Source organism: Acipenser ruthenus, chromosome 6 (genome assembly GCF_902713425.1).
Source record: "Acipenser ruthenus chromosome 6, fAciRut3.2 maternal haplotype, whole genome shotgun sequence".
Taxonomy (NCBI): domain Eukaryota; kingdom Metazoa; phylum Chordata; class Actinopteri; order Acipenseriformes; family Acipenseridae; genus Acipenser; species Acipenser ruthenus.
Window position 1 is genome coordinate 62,592,609 of NC_081194.1, and position 18,724 is coordinate 62,611,332.

General features: G+C 36.4%; 1 protein-coding gene across 5 annotated transcripts in view; it reads right to left on the minus strand.

The window, feature by feature from the left end:
* Window positions 1-18,724, minus strand: part of LOC117411108 (nuclear receptor coactivator 7-like) — a 42,828-nt gene that overhangs the window by 17,298 nt on the left and 6,806 nt on the right. For 2 of the 5 annotated variants that reach the window (XM_034018247.3, XM_034018248.3), the window contains exons 3-11: window positions 12,213-12,463; window positions 9,241-9,285; window positions 5,948-6,027; window positions 5,169-5,276; window positions 4,939-5,049; window positions 4,366-4,491; window positions 4,050-4,234; window positions 2,018-2,847; window positions 1,688-1,856 (exon numbers count right to left, since the gene is read on the minus strand). In XM_034018247.3, coding sequence (XP_033874138.1) covers window positions 1,688-1,856; window positions 2,018-2,847; window positions 4,050-4,234; window positions 4,366-4,491; window positions 4,939-5,049; window positions 5,169-5,276; window positions 5,948-6,027; window positions 9,241-9,285; window positions 12,213-12,463 — 1,905 coding nt within the window. The remainder of the gene's footprint in view (window positions 1-1,687; window positions 1,857-2,017; window positions 2,848-4,049; window positions 4,235-4,365; window positions 4,492-4,938; window positions 5,050-5,168; window positions 5,277-5,947; window positions 6,028-9,240; window positions 9,286-12,212; window positions 12,464-18,724) is intronic. The other 3 variants (XM_059025643.1, XM_059025645.1, XM_059025644.1) reach the window with 3 other exon arrangements.

The window sequence follows — 18,724 nt, forward strand, 5'->3', positions numbered from 1 at the left end:
AGATCATAACAACATGTTAAATGTACAAAAAGCCAGATTTAAAAAATACATTATCTATTACCATTTAAACATATGGTACACATAATCAGAATGATTAAACAAATAATCCATAAGATTGTTTATTTTATTTTTGAATGGCGCTAACACACAACCTAATACATTACTCTGCCATTAACTTGCTGAGCACGCTGATACAGTTTTACAGATATATAGACACACACACACCACACACACACACACACAATAGAAAAGCCGGGACGATTAACAATTTTACTGTTTCCAATCATGACCAAAAATTAAGGCTGAAAACTGTGACAATCTAAATTTTCACAGGATATCTGGTAACCCTAATGTAGTTCTGTAACAGGGCGAGGAGCCCTGTACAGTGTTTTGTTTATTTATTTTTAGAACGGGGTCTCCCCCTCCGCCCCTGTGCAGTTTATTATTTTGTATTTGTGGTTTATTATTATTATGATTATTGTTATGATTTATTATTGTATGTATATGACAGTGAAGCACCGTGGGTTTTGTTATTGTTTTGTTATTTATAAATGTGACGGCGTAGCCGTGTGTTTTATTTATTGTATTGTTTAGTAGCGTGGATGGGTAGCCCCATCCACAGTAATTAAAATAAACTTGTGCAGATTGTGGCCGAGGGGTATAGGAGGCTGTGTGGTCCAGTGGTTAAAGAAAAGGGCTTGTAACCAGGAGGTCCCTGCTTCAAATCGCACCTCAGCCACTGACTCATTGTGTGAGCCTGAGCAAGTCACTTAACCTCCTTGTGCTCCGTCTTTCGGGTCAGACGTAGTTGTAAGTGACTCTGCAGCTGATGCATATTTCACACACCCTAGTCTCTGTAAGTCACCTTGGATAAAGCTGTCTGCTAAATAAACAAATAAAAAAATAATAATCTTGTCTACCTTCAGGAAGGCACAGAAAGTTCTGCATGTCAGCAACATGAACGTTTTCATGTCGCTTTGGATAAAGGCGTCTGATGTCACCACTTAGCTACCCTGCCACAAGTTCCCCGAGACATTTTTTTGATTTTTTGCTCGACTTGTTTCCTCAGATTATGAACTAAACCGTGAAATGTTTACTTCCTAATCAGGTTACCTTATATAGTTAGTTTCCTATGTGCAAAATGACCGGGTCCAGCTGGTGTCCACATTGAGGTTAGTAAGCGAACTGGACTCGGTGCGTTTGCCAAACGGACCGAGCGCACCTGTTTAGGTGGACTCGGTAAGGTTCATTTCCCAAGCGGACTTTGTTGTTCACCCTTCATACCAAATGTACCGAGTGCAGCCCAAACCCTAAACTGACCCATTTACAAGAAAACAGGTGCAGCAGGGAAGCAGCTCACTGGTTAACAAATTAACACAGCTAAAAGTTACATAAAGATCAACCAAAATATAGAAACAACACTTAAAGCAGAATCATATCTCACAACAAATGCCCATGCATTGTCTGATCAAATTCTAAATCTAATTTGAGCAAGCAGTTCAAAAGATGTTGCCCTCAATTCCCGAGCCAAACAGGTGTCAGAGTGAAAAGTAGGTCACTGTGAACCATACCATTATGAGGAATAACTTTTTAAATAAAATATAGCCTTGTTGTTTTGTCATCAATGATATGCCTACCCACAGGTACAATAAATTCCTAAACAGAGAATCTGTCCATGGGGACTCACCTTTCCTGGGGAACAGCAAACCAATACTCGGGCTGCTTCCCTCTCCTTGCATGCTGCTGCATTGGAGCCGTGCTCTTATTTGCAAAGGTCTTCCTCATAGGTTTGCCCACCTTGATGGACAAGAACATTGGGGGCGTCTTGCTTTTCTCTTCTTTTGATGGCAGCATATCTAACAAGAGAAAAGATGCGGCTAGATAACTCAAAGTTTGTGCATTATCTGTCTATGGTTTTGAAATAGATCAACAAGCTACTGATTGATTGTTGGACCTCTCACACAAAAATACATTGATCTTTGCATATCAAGGCTGGCATGAAAAAAGGTCGACTTACCCTCAATTGGTCCCTGTATCTTTTTAAGCAGCCAGGACTTCAATTCTGATTCACTGTCTGGCTGATGATTTTTTTCTGAGGATTGTAACAGTGGTCCCTTTACATTCAATGCATCAGATAAGGCATTCTGGTGTGCCCCTGCTTTGCTTATATCAGCAGATTTCTCTGCAACAGTGGCTTCCTTTGCAAATATATCTGAGCATGCGTTGTTATCCCCACTGTCAAGCATCTTAATGTCAATGGAGTCAGATTTGGAGGTTTTTGTTATTGAAGGAGAAGCCTGGGCTTGCATTCCTTGCCCAGGCAATTCATTTCCCTTCAGTGAAGTCTGCTTGTCCACTCTCGGAATGTCTGTGAAAGGTTTATGAACGGGTGCTTCCTGAGTTACGTTCTTAGAGTTTTCTTTTACTAAACCAGTCTTATCTCTCAGTTCCACCTGTCCTGCAGCAGCAGGATTTACAGACGAGTCCTGAACCGACACTAATTCTGTAACGGTCTGCTCTTTTTCTATTGCAACAGGTTCCAGTTTCATTGTAATTTTATTTGCATCAATCCCTTTAATGATACCAATAGGAATGCTGTTAGTTTCTTTCCCACTATGCGATGTATCTGTGATTGGGGCTGAAGGTGGTTCTAGCTCTGTGAAGCCTTCATCTGAGTGAGATTTCTCTGCACTGTCCAAGTCTGTAGTGGCAGTGTCGCTAATGTTCGCTTGATGTTTCTCTTTACTCTTGACCTGGAATCGGCTAAAAGGATTGATATCCTGATCACAAGAGAGATCTTCCCACTCTCCAGGCCTGTACAGGGGACAAAGATCCTTTGGTAGGTCGCTGTGAGAAGAGAAATGACGAATGTGCATGGAAAATTAAAAAAAAACAAAAAAAAAACAAATGGCAAAAATAAAAGAACATGGGAAAAAAAGCAACTATTGTACAAAAAAAAAAAAATAGCTTGGACGATCACAACCAAAATGACTATTACTGTTTTTTTTTTTTTTGCTTTGACTTAAACAAAAATATGTTTGATGATAAATGAAACCCCACACTTAATAATTAGCACACACTTAACACTTAATAATTAGTAAAAATAGGAGGGTCGAACATGATGTTGTTTGGAGTGACTCCACCGACCATAAAGTAACACAGTCAACCCTACAATAAACATACTGTACAAAATCCCAGAGCAGCAGAACAGCAGATTTAGGGTTTAAAGCAAAATGTATTAATATGAAAAATTATCAAAAGGTAACATCAACACGTTTTATTAACAAGCAACTACAAGGCCAACATAGATCCTGCTAACATGATCTAACTAGTGAACAATCTGGTTTTGTAGCATGCTCAAGATCCTTTTAGCCAATCAGAGCATGAGTTAAGCCAATTGTACAGCAGAATTGTGGATAGAAAAAAAACACTACCTGAAATTACTGTAAATATTGGTTCTGCAGTTGCCCTAAGAGGCTGTCCGAAGTTATCGATATTTTCTGAAGGTGTGCAAAGTGTGCAGCACTGGGGGAGGGTTTTGAGCAATGTACACTAATTTTTTTTTTTTTTTTTTAAGACATTTTTATATAGCTTGAAATACTAACAAGCCTTCCTCCAAAGCCATCAGATGCATTTTTTGTCACACCTCATGATATTCTACATTTGGTTGAGAAAAAGATCATCTAATTTTAGCAGACATTTGGATACTCTTGCGAACCAGAGAGAAAAAGATTATTATCAAATGTTGAACTAGTGCTATAGGAACGAGCAACAGAGGAATGAAAAATAGTAGGTTTTTTATTTATTTATATAAAAAATAAAATTATATATATATACATTTTTACCGCTTTGAAAACCATAGGAAAAAAACATATATTATCAAATGTTGAACTGTTGCTTACATGTTTGTGTACAATATAGGATACAGTAAACCAGTCAATACAAAACCAGATAGTTATCGAATAGCTCCTACTAATCTATTATCCCATATAAAATCCCCCTTTTGTAGTGGATAACAAAAAGATTTGGTTTGAAAACAAAGTGCTTACGATGGTAGAGCATCTTTGATCTTCATGTGTGAGACGTCATTGTACAAGGCAATGGAGATCACCTCCTCCATGGGGCAGATGAGACCATACTCTTCACAGCCATTCTCGATCACCAGCGGGTCCGATTTATGAGGGTCGAACATAATGTTGTTTGGAGTGACGATCATAACTCCACCGACCACTCCCTTAAAACAAAGGAACACGGTCAACCCTGCAATAAACACGCTGTACAAAACCCCACAAGCAGTAGACTTATTTTGTTTGAAAACAGGAGACTAGCAGAATTAGTGTTTAAAGCAAACTGCCTGGCACACACCTTTCCATCTGTGATATATCTGCAACTCATTTTTAAAAATTTGACAGTCACTGGCTCCTCTTCTTCTGAAGCCGACGATAGGACTCTCTGGATGGGCTTTGATGAGTTTCTGGCTAAATCTGCATCCTGAAATTATAATCAGTATGCTTTTCATGAAAATAAATGTACAATTATTATGTACCTCCCTTGGCCACAGAAGTAAAACACCATGACCTAATTTCCACCATATGCATGGGTAAAAAATGTAAGTCTGACATAGACAGACAGATTCCTCAACATAATTCCTGATAGCATCAAAAACCTGTGCTATAGAATGTATTTAGCAAGTTTCATCACAACTGGATAATCATTTCTCTAGATATATGTAAAACAAAATTGTGAGACATAGATACAGAGGACTGCATGCCTCAACTATAAAGTATTCTTGAAACCAAATATTATTATCATTGCCCTTCCAATTTAATCTCTTTCTGTTAAATAGTGCATACAATTGTACAGTTGACTTGCGCTTTGGTTTTCATCGGTTTCCTTCTCTTTTAATCCCTAAGCACAGTACGACTGCAGTTCTCTTACCAGTAGTTTATCGTACTCTGTGTCAGAGGAGGATGTTGGAGAAGCAGGGCTGCCTGAGCTGAGTGAACAGGCTCTGTTGGAATCATGGTCCACAACAGGGACATAAAGTTTCTGCAATGACAAAAAAGTAAGATTAGTTACCGATAAAGCAAAAAGACACGCATAGGGTATGCACACACAGTATAATTATTGAATGCGAATGGTACACTTAACATAAGATGAGGTTTTACCTGCCCTGGGACGACGGTGTGTGAGAAGAGCCTGTTGATTTCTACTAGTTTATTTGGGGTGATGTTAAACTTCAAGGCAATGCAGTTAAGAGTGTCCTGGGATTTAGCCTGCACAAAACAGAAAGTGAGGGTGTAAAGATTACTGACACATCTACCTGGATTACAGGAAAAGCATGGATCACTGAAAGATTCTAATGTAGCACATTTATTAGGGTTTTCAAAAAAGACTGTGTACTCAAAAGGAATGACAGATTACAGTCTGTTTTGGGGGTGTAGGACCTCCGGACATCTGGAAAACAAGACGGGTCAAATATTATATCCCCAATATAATGAATAGCCAATCTGTACGGCTGTCACTTTTCTGGAGGATGTCAAAATTTGAACTAGAAAAAACCTGGACAATACACTATGCAATTATTATTTCATGTATTATGTCACATCGTTCTAACAGTTATGAAAAATTGGTTTTGTTTTGCAGCTGCAACAGTATTTAGGGGTTCAATTTAAATTATTTTACACTTTACTTGCATCTTTGACCAAATTCCACCAGCTGTAGATGAAGTCAAGATTAATTTTACATGAAAAATACTGACATTATGTAATTTGGTGTTTACAGCTAGACCCTATTTTGTTAAGCGACCTGATATGTATCTCATTTTCAAGAATGTCCGGTCTACAGGGGTTGGGAAATACTTATTTCAGAACCACTTTTAAAACAACTCTAAAGTCATTAATTATAATGTTAATGTAATTTTGGCTTTTTCAAGCTCAGTGCTTACGATATATTCCACTGTGCCACTTGGTTTCTGGATCACCATTTTCTTCTCTTTCTTTTCGTTGGTTTTGCTTCTATTGTCATCTGAAAAGCAGAAATAAGATACAAACAGATCTAGCCAAAGATCTAACCAGAAAAAAAAAAAATATGTTTTTCACACTGCCTTAGAACTGCACTGCAAATGTACAAATTAAAAATGCATTTCCTGGAGAGATTACAGCAAGGCCACTTGCAGTATAACATCATGTAACCAATTACAACTGTTTGCAGAATAATGACTATAAAATTAGTACCAAGATCACTGAATAAGAATCATTTTCAGTCATTTAATAACCACACACCATGGAATAAAAGTCAGTTTTCTGGAGAAAATGATGAATCCCACCATTAGTGAATTTTTCATGAAGTAAAGGATGTATGTTTTTGCGATGGATTCTAGCACTTGTATAAAACATGGTGTACCCATTGTGATTGGGCACAACTAGCAATGAAGGGTGAAAGCAGCAAAGTAAAGAAAGTCATGTGGACGTCACAATGACCTGGTTACCTATTTAGAATTAGCTAGTGCACCAATTTACCTTGTACTGTACTTTGGATTCTGGAAGATCCCAGGCGAGCTTGACTGAAGAATAAGTTTAATAATCAGTAAACTGTTGAGTTATATTAAGGCATTTGTTGATTCCCATATTATACAATAAAAATCTATGTGTGGTGCAGTTTTTTTTAACAGTACAATGCTCTGTTCTGTACGATTTACGGGCATTTTGTTGTACAGCTGCGACAAATACACGGATATATGATTGCATCTATTCTGCAGTGTATATTAGAAAAAAGAATTATATTTGCCTACCTGGGCCATAACAAAGCTACATACAATCTAGAGACCAACAATATATTTTTCTTGGTTTGACAGTGCATGCATTTTAAATGGGTTTCAGAGATGAAGCACTAAAATTAAATGGTCTATTTAACACAGGTCTCGTCAGTCATGGATTCCAAACTCCCCACAATAGAACTGTAACCAGACAATATCCATTACCCATAGGTTTGCTTTTCTTTACAGGTTTCACACCAGCAACATTCAACTTAGTCCTGAATGACCAACCACTCTGCTGAAAACATCATGAAAACCAAATAGGAAATAAAACACATAAATAATAAAAAGTAATATTCTGCACAGCTGAAATTATTATTTTCCCATGATAGCTTCCATTTGCAAAACTGTTATGAAAATATCATTGGGCACATCAAACTGATGTCTTCTTTGTTATTGTCACTTGACTCGTCCTACAAGAAAACAGTTGAATCAATGTTCTTCCCCACCGGCCTTGGAACTAGAGATGTGTGAACCGGTTCCTATGAAACTGGGTACCTGGTTCCTGCTTTAAAACCGACAAACCAGATACAAATATCAAGGATCCGATTCCAGTGAGTACTTATTATGATTCTAATTATTACATGTACTAATTTGGCCAATCAGATCACTGAAAATGAAATGAGAACCAATGAATTTAGGCTCTGAAACCACTGGTTGATGCTTGTCTCGGAGGGTCTGGGTCTATCCATCTTTCACTAGACTTTACCCAATGACAAGTCCATATACCGCCATGAATTGGGTGGGAATGGCAGATGTAAGGCGACTTTTAATTGGATAACTTATTACACATACTATTTTCTTTAAATTCATTGGTTCTCATTGCCTTTTCAGTATTCTGATTGACCAAATTAGTATGTATAATAATTAGAATTACAACACGAACTAAAGTGAGATTACAACGTGTACTAAATATTTGAAACATGTACTAAATAACATTTCGTTTTTGGCCCAGGAGGCCTTCCATAGTATTCCGATTGGTCCAAATCAATACGCATACTAAATATTTGAAACGTGTTTCTGACACAGATGGCCTTCCATACAATCTGATACATCTTTAAAGATTGCTGTCAATTGTCTGAATGTGTGCTGATGCGCCAGGGAGGCAAAATAAGCTGATCCCTGGAGCCAGCACTACACTTCAGCCATTAACACCAGACAGAAGGATATCTACATCATCATATGGAAGGAAACGTAAATGGATGGAGACACATATGGATCACATTAGTTTACTGTAAAGCTACGTCTTAGTTGGTGCTTATCTTGGCGAGAGCCGAGTTCAAATCAGCATGAAGTTTTAACATCTACTCTCGTGTAATGGAAATCATTATGTTTGCCTTCTGTTAAAGACAAAAATATTTTCAATGCATGTTATTATCTGCAGTCCTTTAAAATATCAAACAAGGATAAATCTCTCAGCAGTGAAACTTCAGACTAACAGATATATGTCTGGGTTTCACAGACATTGATTAGTAATAATCCTGAACTACTTAAATGTTGCCTTAGGTAAGGTAGTCCAAGACAAGTGTTAACCGGGGGCTGTGAAACCAGCTGTAAGTGTCTCTATTCTGGGATCATTTTTCAAGTCTTCAATTGATGCCTAAACAAACTTGTATTACGTAAAAAAAAGGGTTACCCCCCCATGTCACAGACAGATACTGATTTACATTTTAATCTGTGTAAATAAACTATACGATTTTCCAGCTAGCTACTGTTTCTTTTATTATTCTTAGTCAGTGGAAATTCCTCTCAATTTCAACTACACTGCACAGGAAACCAATTCTACCCACAACAGTATAGGTCACAGAAACTGTGACTAAAATAAGTCACACAAGCCACTGTCTAAGGTTCTACTATAAAGAAATACATTTCTATAGTTTCCACTTTAATAAATGCTTATAGATATTTGAATAACCTGTAGACTACTTATATGATGCCTTTGCAAATGCTGATGTATTTCCAAAACATTTTGGAAATGCATCAGCAAACTTGGTTTGAAAAAGAAAGATTGCAAAAACAAACAAACGAGAAAAACACTTACCGGTACCAAAACAACCACAAACCCTTTATACAATAAATATCACCATTCAACAAAGTTTTCCACCCTAGCCCTTTGGGAGTGCAAGTACCACATCAGTGCTCCCTGTGGGTCCCCACCCAAGATTGGCAACTTGGAATGACCGAATTCTGGAATTGGTCTCGCCCTGAATTCTGGAATTGGACTCACCCTGCACTCCCAACAGAAGAGCTTTTGCTTGGTGACATTGGGAATCCACATAAATAGCTCAGATCAGCCTCCAAAAAACATTAGAAGGAAGAAAAATGAAAAAGCCAATGCTGTTAGCTAAAAAAAAATAAAGTATGTGAGGAAATCTAAATGAATTGCAGATGAAATCAGAAAAAAAACAGATTTAACCACTTACAATACGTTCTGTAAATCAGATCGCAAAGGTGGCTTCTGACAGCTCCTTGACCACGTTAGCATATCAAATGAAATAGAAATATTTTTTTAGAAGAAAAAATCTAAGAGAAACGAAGATCAATTAAACCACAGTTTAACCACCTTAACAACAGATAATGATTTTATTTGTAACTTCAAACCACACAGTCAACATTCTTGATTGATTTTAGATCACATTTCTATTGAGTTACTTAAAAGTTTTCACTTTTTGATCACAGTTCACATTTATCCATATCTAAGATTGCCAAGGGTTGGATGGTATCATGTATGGATAACAACTACCTTGGAATTGAGTAAAAATGCAGTTTCGCCTTATTTGCTGGTAAGGGACGAAAGATGCATAACCTTATTCTAATAAATGCTCTTCTCAAATAATACATTTTGTAAATAAAATAGAAGAAAACTCACTGGACACAAGGACCATTTTCTGTTTTTTTAATGTAGATCTATACTTCGGGCTTCTGTTTTTCTGTTTTAATGAATTACATTTTTTGGTGCTTATTTTTTTAGCTTTATGAGCGTTACATAAATCGTTTTTTGGTTTTTTTGTTTTTTTGTTTTTTTGTTTTTTCCAGGGATTTCGCTTTTTATATACTGTATGAAATTATTGTTTTCGGTTAATTTCCAAAATGCTTGGGTGGTATTTTTCTGTCAAATACTATAGTAGTAACTCGACAGTACTTGCACACTTAAGTTGTACCTTCTTTCCTTTGCTGTCTTCCACAACAAAATCCTTATGGTCACGGGCACATTCTTCTGGGGTTGTTCCTGTCTTTGATTCTGTGTTTAATAAATGTGTGCTTTAGGGCTTCAACTGCAGCTTCTGTTTCTGGGTCTTTCCTGCCGGTAACAGCTTGGGCCGTCATACTACCCTGTCACACTTGCATGCAAAGGGGATTACCCTGGGAACTTTCTAATTTCTAAAAAAAAAAAAAACACACACACGTGTCTCTCTCTGTCTCTCTCTCTGTCTCTCTCTCTCAATGATTTGCACCAAAAAAAGCTTAACACTTATGAAAACTTCAGAAAAAAAAGTTGCCATGAAAGCAGTAGGGAGTACGTACAACAGTGAGCATCAGTGGTGTCCGTTCTCATGGAAGGCTTTGTAAAGTGCACAAATTAAACCAAAGCTTAATTTACAGTACACCAAGGTTGATTTGATGAACATACAGTATACCCAACCTTTACCCTCGAAGTCTCTGTACCTTTCGCTATCCTGTACATTAAGTGGAAAGTGGATTAAAAGTGCCACAGAGGACCCATATGTACAGTTAGCATTTGACACAACACTGTTATACCAAGAAGGGTTTTTACTTTCCATCTAAAATATCAACACAGCACTTTTGGCATTTAAAGTCAACAAGTGACTTTCTTGTTAAGTAGATACGGAAAATGTAGGCTATTTTTGTTATGCAAATGGAACCCTCAAAAACACACACACGGGAAATTGGGACACATGTTTTCAAACGTTTCTCATTTATATAAATATGAAAAACTTAAACTTCAGTATAATTGTTTATCAGTAAATTCACCCAGCAGGTTCTTTTAATATTGATATTGATTTAAAAGAAATAACATCTAATTGATATCTGTTATTTAATGTTGTTTTTAAAAGTCTGAACAACATTTGGAGTGTGTGTGTGTGTGTGTGTGTGTATATGTGTGTGTATATATGTGTGTGTGTGTGTGTGTAAAACCTTATTTCTGGGTACACCGGGCTTGAAATCACTAGTAAATGTATCAGAGATAGTTTATACCAACAGAAAAGACTAAATCACCTGACAGCTGTACAATAATTAATGTACTGGTACTTACACAATGCTCCATCTGCTGGTGTCAAACCAGTATTGCATATTTTTTCTCAGTGAGTGTTTGTTACCCGTACTCTGTATTTTAATATCCATATATTTATACACAATATATTCAAATTTCCAAACCTAAGCCGATGCCTGAAGGTTTACCATTTTTTTGTCATTGTCATTTTTTAAAGCAAAGCCCAAATAAATTTTTGCGAAATCATATTCAGTATTTTTGCAAATCATATGATTGAATGTTTTAAAAGACTACTGCATTAAAATATTAAACTATTTAAAAAAAAAAAAATATTATATATATATATATATATCATACTGGCGGTACCGCATTGAGATTCATGCTAATTTTAAATTAGATTTGCCTGTTTCTAGGACTGGACAGAAACACTTTGTGTATTTGGCCAGGGAACTTCGATCAATAGCTTGTCTCTTCTTAAGTGCCACTTATCTTAAATATTACATGATCATAGAACATGATATGTAGTGTTAATAAGGGGCAAAATGTTTAAATTATGCATCCTGTATCTGTACTGTTAAGAGATTGTGGATTGTATTACATGACCAAAAGCACTTCGTACAGTAGCTACTTTTAGTCCACTAAAGAGGAATTATAGCAGTATCCTCAAGTTTTGCCTTATAACAAAATCTTTCAATTTTTAGGGTACTGAATTTTTTTAAAATTAGAGTTAAACCCAACAAAGCCTGCAAATATTGTCAAAACAAATAGATATCTGACAGATAAGGACGCTTTCTAACTCAAAAATTTGACCAGACTTATTCGTGTACAATATGTGCAGAACCGAAGCCTGGTTTAAGCCATTTTTTAAAATGCTAAATTTAACCAGATTCAAACCCCCCCCAAATCCGAACCCTTACTCATCATTGATGATTATTTCATCTTATTAGAGATCATAAAAAGTAGCCCAGCAGGATCATCATGTAATTATTGCGAATTGCATATATTGTGACCCCTAGGATTACCCATTCTGTCTGGGAATAATTCAACGTAATATACTAACTTAAAGTAAGATACCATTTAGAGTTCTAAGAAAAACAAACAAACAAACAAACAAACAAACAAACATCTTCTGGTATGAACAATAAAGTAATGTTCACTTACCTATTGTATAATATTTTTTAAGATCCATGTGTCTAATCTCTTTCATACTTTTCTTCTTTTTCTTGTCTTCATCAGAAGTGTTCTCCTTGTTGTTGGCAGATGTCTTTGTTGGGTCCGAAGAGAGTTTCAAGCTCTTGTCAGATGCAGGGGACTTGTCCCGTTTCCCCCGACCTGCATGAGGTTTGGAACCATCTGAGGAATCTGCCACGGTTGTTTCTGAACACTGTTTGATCTGTCTTCTCCTCTTTAGCCTAGTAAAAACCAGTACACAAGTTAGTTGGCTTTAAACGGTTGTAACACTGGGAAAGATTACACACTACTAATATTAATATTTTTAACATATTTAAAAAGGTGGTTGTCCGATATATCAGTATGAAAATGCATCCCTCCTTTCTTTACAAGCATGCTTGTTCAGTTCACAGAGCTGCAAGGTGGCTCCAAGAAGGAAATTAACCTTGTATAGCTGCAGCTAAAAATACAGAAATAATTGTAAACACTATTTCTTTGTGTTTTTTATTTGTTTGCATTTACAATACAGTGCAATGCAATACAATAGAAACTTACATTTGAGTGTCCTTCATGTAGGAATCACTGAGCACTTTAAATAAAAAAATTTAAAAAATACACAAACACATTTTAGAAAACGTGCATACTACAATAGATAAAACAAGGTCTTTAGATGGCAGGAGTGTGGAGTAGTGGTTAGGGCTCTGGACTCTTGACCGGAGGGTCGTGGGTTCAATCCCCGGTGGGGACACTGCTGCTGTGCCCTTGAGCAAGGTACTTTACCTAGATTGCTCCAGTAAAAACCCAACTGTATAAATGGGTAATTGTATGTAAAAATAATGTGATATCTTGTAACAATTGTAAGTCGCCCTGGATAAGGGCGTCTGCTAAGAAATAAATAATAATAATAGATGATGCACTCTGCCCTCATGTTGCTCCTGGGAATAGTTTCCATAGCAACTGGAAGTAACGCTGTATGAATTTCAAGGCAGTCAGTAGCAGATATCATTATTACTGGGTTGATGTGCTAATGGGGATATAAAAACTGATAGTCAAGTCACTTTCCACATACAGCAAAGAAATAAAAAAAATAATTGATTGATACTCTAAAACCTCATACTGCAATGATTTCTGCTGTAGCTTAACGTGATAATTTAAAACGTGGTTTAATTTAATTTTAAACTGCGATGGTACTTGGTAGATTATGTATGCACATATTCTCTAGCAATAGCCTTGACAGAAAAATTAGCATTCAGGCAGCTACAGTTGGATAAGTTCTGGAGAACAACTAGGTACTGCCTTGGATAAGGCTAAAGTCTATTACATTTCACAAGAGACTAAACTTCTTACTAAAAATGCTAAGTAATGAAGGAGGTTGGCACTGGTAAATGCATAACAAGAGTACTTACAGTGCATATACAGAACTGGTACTGACTGGAGGTTTTTATGCAGTCTAGCATTTTAATTGAGCTGAATTATATATTATGAATTGACATTGACCTAAATAAGCCTAACTTCACAGGGTTACTGCTTCAACTTGGTTGAACTTGCAGTTGCTAGGAGGATTGACAAAGAAGGTAAAGTAACCCATTCAATATTACAGTCTTTGACATGAGCCAGCAATTTGAACCCAGGCTATACATTTTTCTCCAGCTCTACGGGGAACATCTGATACCATATACAAATGTATAAAGTAAAAATATCAAATGCAATTAAATCAACACAAAACAATGAAAAAATGTAAATGTTCATGTAATAGAATAAGGAGGGGGGTGGTCTGTGACAGTTTGGTAAATAGTTAACCAACTGCAAAAGTTTTGCAGTCAAGATTAATAATTTGTAATAATTTGTTGTTTTATTATAAAGCTGAATCTCTACTTTATAACTTTCAATAGAACAATTACAGAAATCACTTTCTTTGTGGTTTTTCAAATTTTTTTAAACTGCCCAAATACTTTTGTCTGTGACTGTGTTTGTTTGGTTTGTTTGCATACTGTGTTTGGTTTGGTTGTAGACTTTTGAAATAATTCCAGGTGTATTGACTCCACAAAGTTCAAATAACAAGTTGTTTATTTACCCCCTTCCAATGGAATCACCAGATCAAAATTCATATATCAGACAGAACATGAAAGTCTAAAATATCATAACATAGATCGAAAAACTGTTTATGTCCCCAGAGTACAAACGAGTGAGAATAAGGCTACAAACATTCATTTTCATAACCATAACTACAATTACTACACCTTAAGTAAATCACCCCAGTAGCTCCCAGACAGACTTCATGCCTGCCGGATCGTTTGATTTCTTCTTGTCTGTCTGCATGGTGGCGTCCCTTTCCCAGCCAGGATCGAACACAGCTTTCTGATTTCAAAATTTTAAATGGGGGACCAACACTTTGTATAAATATCAATTTGGATGTAGTTTCCAGGCTTGTGTAAGGAACTTTGTAATAGTTTTTATATTGGAACTAATTATTATTTTATAATATGTTATTTTCTGCAACAAACTGAACTGAGAAGCTGGGTATGGTATTTGAGCTCAGGAATGTAAGGAGAGAGGGGCCTCTGTTTACATGGGGGATGGATGGGTGAATCTATGGGATAACGGATTCAAAAGGAATGTCTTTGTTAGGTCTGGAAATGTGCCACGAAAACACAGAGCATAGGAAAGAGGGGTCAGAAATGACATCATTACAGGGTGCGTTTTGGAATCTACAAAACTAAAGTGAATGCATTGTCCGGTGCACAGTTCTCAATTACTGAGCTATACCAATAAACATATATTTGACATCAATAACATTGTTTCTCAGTTTTATATTTCTTACACTCGTTCAATATATGAAAGGTAGCTCGCTGGCTAGAATAATCTACAAATACTGTGCAGCTGCACCTGCATGTTTCTCTGTCAATTCACCATGAAAAAGGAAACCCGATCTCTCCGTTTTAAGCCATTTATATTTAAAACTTCAAAATTCCATTGTGTACGTTCTTACATGAATGATCAAAACAGTATTCACAGTATCTGTATTCACACAGATGGCGAAGTGGGATTCAAGCCAGTATACATGTTTGGTGTTCTGAGACTGATATCCCTTAAAAGGACTCCCTGGAAGCGATCAAACTGATGTGATTGGCAACAGAGAAAGGAAGGACAACTGACACACTCATTGCATGCTCAGGCAGTTTATTAGTGCACAGCCCAAAGGGTGTCTGCTTGAACACAGCAAAAGCAAAGGTGGTCACTACAGGGAAGCGCCCCCTCTCTCATGGTGACCACCGGCCCTCGCCCCCAAACCACTGCCACCCAGCATCCCCTATGTTTACACAAGCATACCCTCCCCCCCAAATCTCTACCCACATTTATAACAGCCCCCCTCAACGTTTAATAGGGGTGAGACGACACAGTCCACGATACGATACGTATCGAGATACATGTTTTTTTTTTTTATTAAGCAAAAATGACATTCTACAATATATTTATGTTTTTTTGTAAGTACTTTCTCTAAAGGATTGTTAATTATTCAAATGTTTAATCCTGAAGAAAATGAGTGAATACATTTTATCAACAGGCTTCCAATGTCAAAAGGATTGGGCTATATATTTTACTCCCAAGAGCCGAATACAGGATAACATACTCTGACAAAACAGTTTTATAAATCTGTAGACTCCTAAATGAAACTGCCCGAGTACATATATAAAAATCAAATCAAATAAAAAAGTTTAAATATCTGTCTGGGACTTTTTTCAGGTTTTTTTTTTTTTGTTAACTCTCTTTCTATAAAAATCACTAACAATGTATTTTTTACAGTAGCATCATGGAATTGGTGTCACAAGCAACCACAGTCAGCCATCATCAGTTAAGACAAACATACAATTCTCTGCAGATAACACAAGAGACATCCATCATCATGGTCCACTTGGTGTATGAGGTCTGCTGCCATGCTAGTGGGCATTACAAGCATTTTAACTGTTTGAAACCATGACACTACCAAGTTTAATTATCTGAATCAGATTTACCCTCCTGCAGGAGTAGCAGAAATCCATATAATGACCACAGTGTACTGTAGACCAAGGTGGTTCTCATGGGTTAAGAATTCTACATATTACATTTTACATCTATGTTTTGATTTGAAAGAAATCTTAGGACTTACATAATGTACTTGAGTGCCTCCACAATCACCTGTCACTGGTGATACTGTATGCACCCTACTTTGAACTACACATTTTTATAGTCTGCTATATCTGAGCTATTATTTAATTTGAAAAGTTTTTAGGATATCTCATTCTCAACACCACAAACCTCCAGCAACCAACAAGATCCAATCAATTAACTTTTTGTATGGTTTATTTATTTGTTTTAAAAAGCCCTATAAAAACAACGACTTTTGGCTTGAAAATATTATATTGAATAAATACACTGAAAAACTGAACCCAGGCTTTAGAAATGAACTCATCCCTCCAAGGACACATGCATTACTTTAAGTGTTGAAAACACTGTCACTCAACACTGAATCAATCACACATAGCAATTGCTGTAGTCCATTATGCAGGCCTTTCAACTGGCTGATAAAGCAAAAAAAAAAAAAAAAAAAAATACAATGTTTATCAGTCTGGAAAATATATTGTCTTTTTATGCCAATCAAGGTCTATGTAATGAGCCTTGGAAGTTTTTTTGCTAGTTTCATTAACATTCTATAATACTGAACAAATTATGTCTACTAAAGAGACTGAAATCCTTATCAACATAGTCTCCTGTTGCTCTACATGTGACCGGTTACAGAATCTATCACACAGATAAGGATTAAAACAAAAACAAAGCAGATTTCATGTTTTATTAACTGCTACCAATAAAGCAAACAAACCTACTTTGTCTCATTTCATATTACTCTTCACAGGGGTTTAGGACTGCCTGTCGGATGCAGCTAAGCTTGTCAACACTTAGCAATTCCCTAAAAACAGTACAATACAATAACGGTAACCATGCGGCAATTGCCGTGGGTGCCCTTCTCAATTTCCACAATGCCCAACAAAATGTATGTCTATTCACGGTAATTAAGGCTGCAGTGCCCTTTTCACTACAGCAACTAGAGACGCCTGTACATATACCAAATTAGGAGGTGTTTGGTTAAGTCACATCGCCGTGGTTAAGTCGCATCAGCAGGGAAAAAAACTAAACAACAAACAAACAATGAACCCTACCCTTTCAAGCACATGGATTTCTCCCGCATGTAATAATGCCAGATTAGAAAATAGTCTTGAAAAAAAAAGTAGAAGGCCTTGAACATTCTGCAAAATTTTTTTCAAGTCAATTGTTTAGAAAGGTTGAAGATAACCACTTGTAAGTAAGTTTCTTTCAGGTTTAAAAAGATATGTACTTGAATATGGTTCAATTGCTATATCCCCTTATTTTAATTTCCTTTTTTTTTTTACCACAACGAAGCCGAGACGGTAGGAATTACTTTTCTACATTGTATAAGTTTCTATTATCATTATTTGTCCATCTTATGGTACAAATAATTTTTTTTTTCTCATTTCATCCATAAATACAACACAGCACTTCTGCATTCTATATGTTACACGCAGGAACGATATTTCAGACTTTAGCTTATGTTAAACTGCATAGAATATAAGCTATTAAAATGGAACAAAATGGTCTCATGGCATAGCAGTAAAAGCCAATGCCTTTAGCGCAGGGAGCTTCATCCTCACAGGCTTGCATCGAATCTAGGCTGCTGGATTGCCAGTGGGGAGGTTTAATTTCCCAGTCAGGGATTTCGCACAGCTACCCTCTGTCTGCCAAGCGCTAAATTGACCTCTGTGCAGTCTTTTTGATGACAGCTGTGTTCCTCCGAACAGTGAAGCTGTTTGTCAAAAAACTTATTTTCTGACCCTGTGGTCAGAAAAGTCACCCTCATGCCAGCAAGCCAGTAGCCATACAGGACAATTCATACAATTAAAAATGTAGAGGCGACTTTTGCTAAAAAAAAAAAAAAAAAAAAAAAAGCATTGTCTGAACAAATAAATAGTTATTATTAAGTTAAAATTTGGCTAATAATTAGCTTCATATATGAATCCTAAGCAAAATTACACAACATCCTACAAATTTATTGAACCAAAGGCTATTTCTGTAGGAGACATATACTACTGTATTAAATGTCCTAAAACACATTTTCAACCTTTATGACTGTAATTGTATATATACACATATAATGCAGTCATTTGGAAGTGCACCATTCACACAGATTGTATTAGCGTTATAGTTAAATAGGTATATATAACCATCAATCGATCAATCACATTTTATTTTGTATACCGCCTTTCAAGGTGGGCCACCTTCACAAAGTGCTTAACATTAAAACAATTCAGTACCACGGAAAGACATAAAAGATGACAAACAAATACAATAAAAAACCTAAATAAAAATAGTAATAAAAAGATAATATCCACCATTAGTAATTACACCTGTCAGAACACACGTGACACATTAAACCATTTAAATAAAAGGAT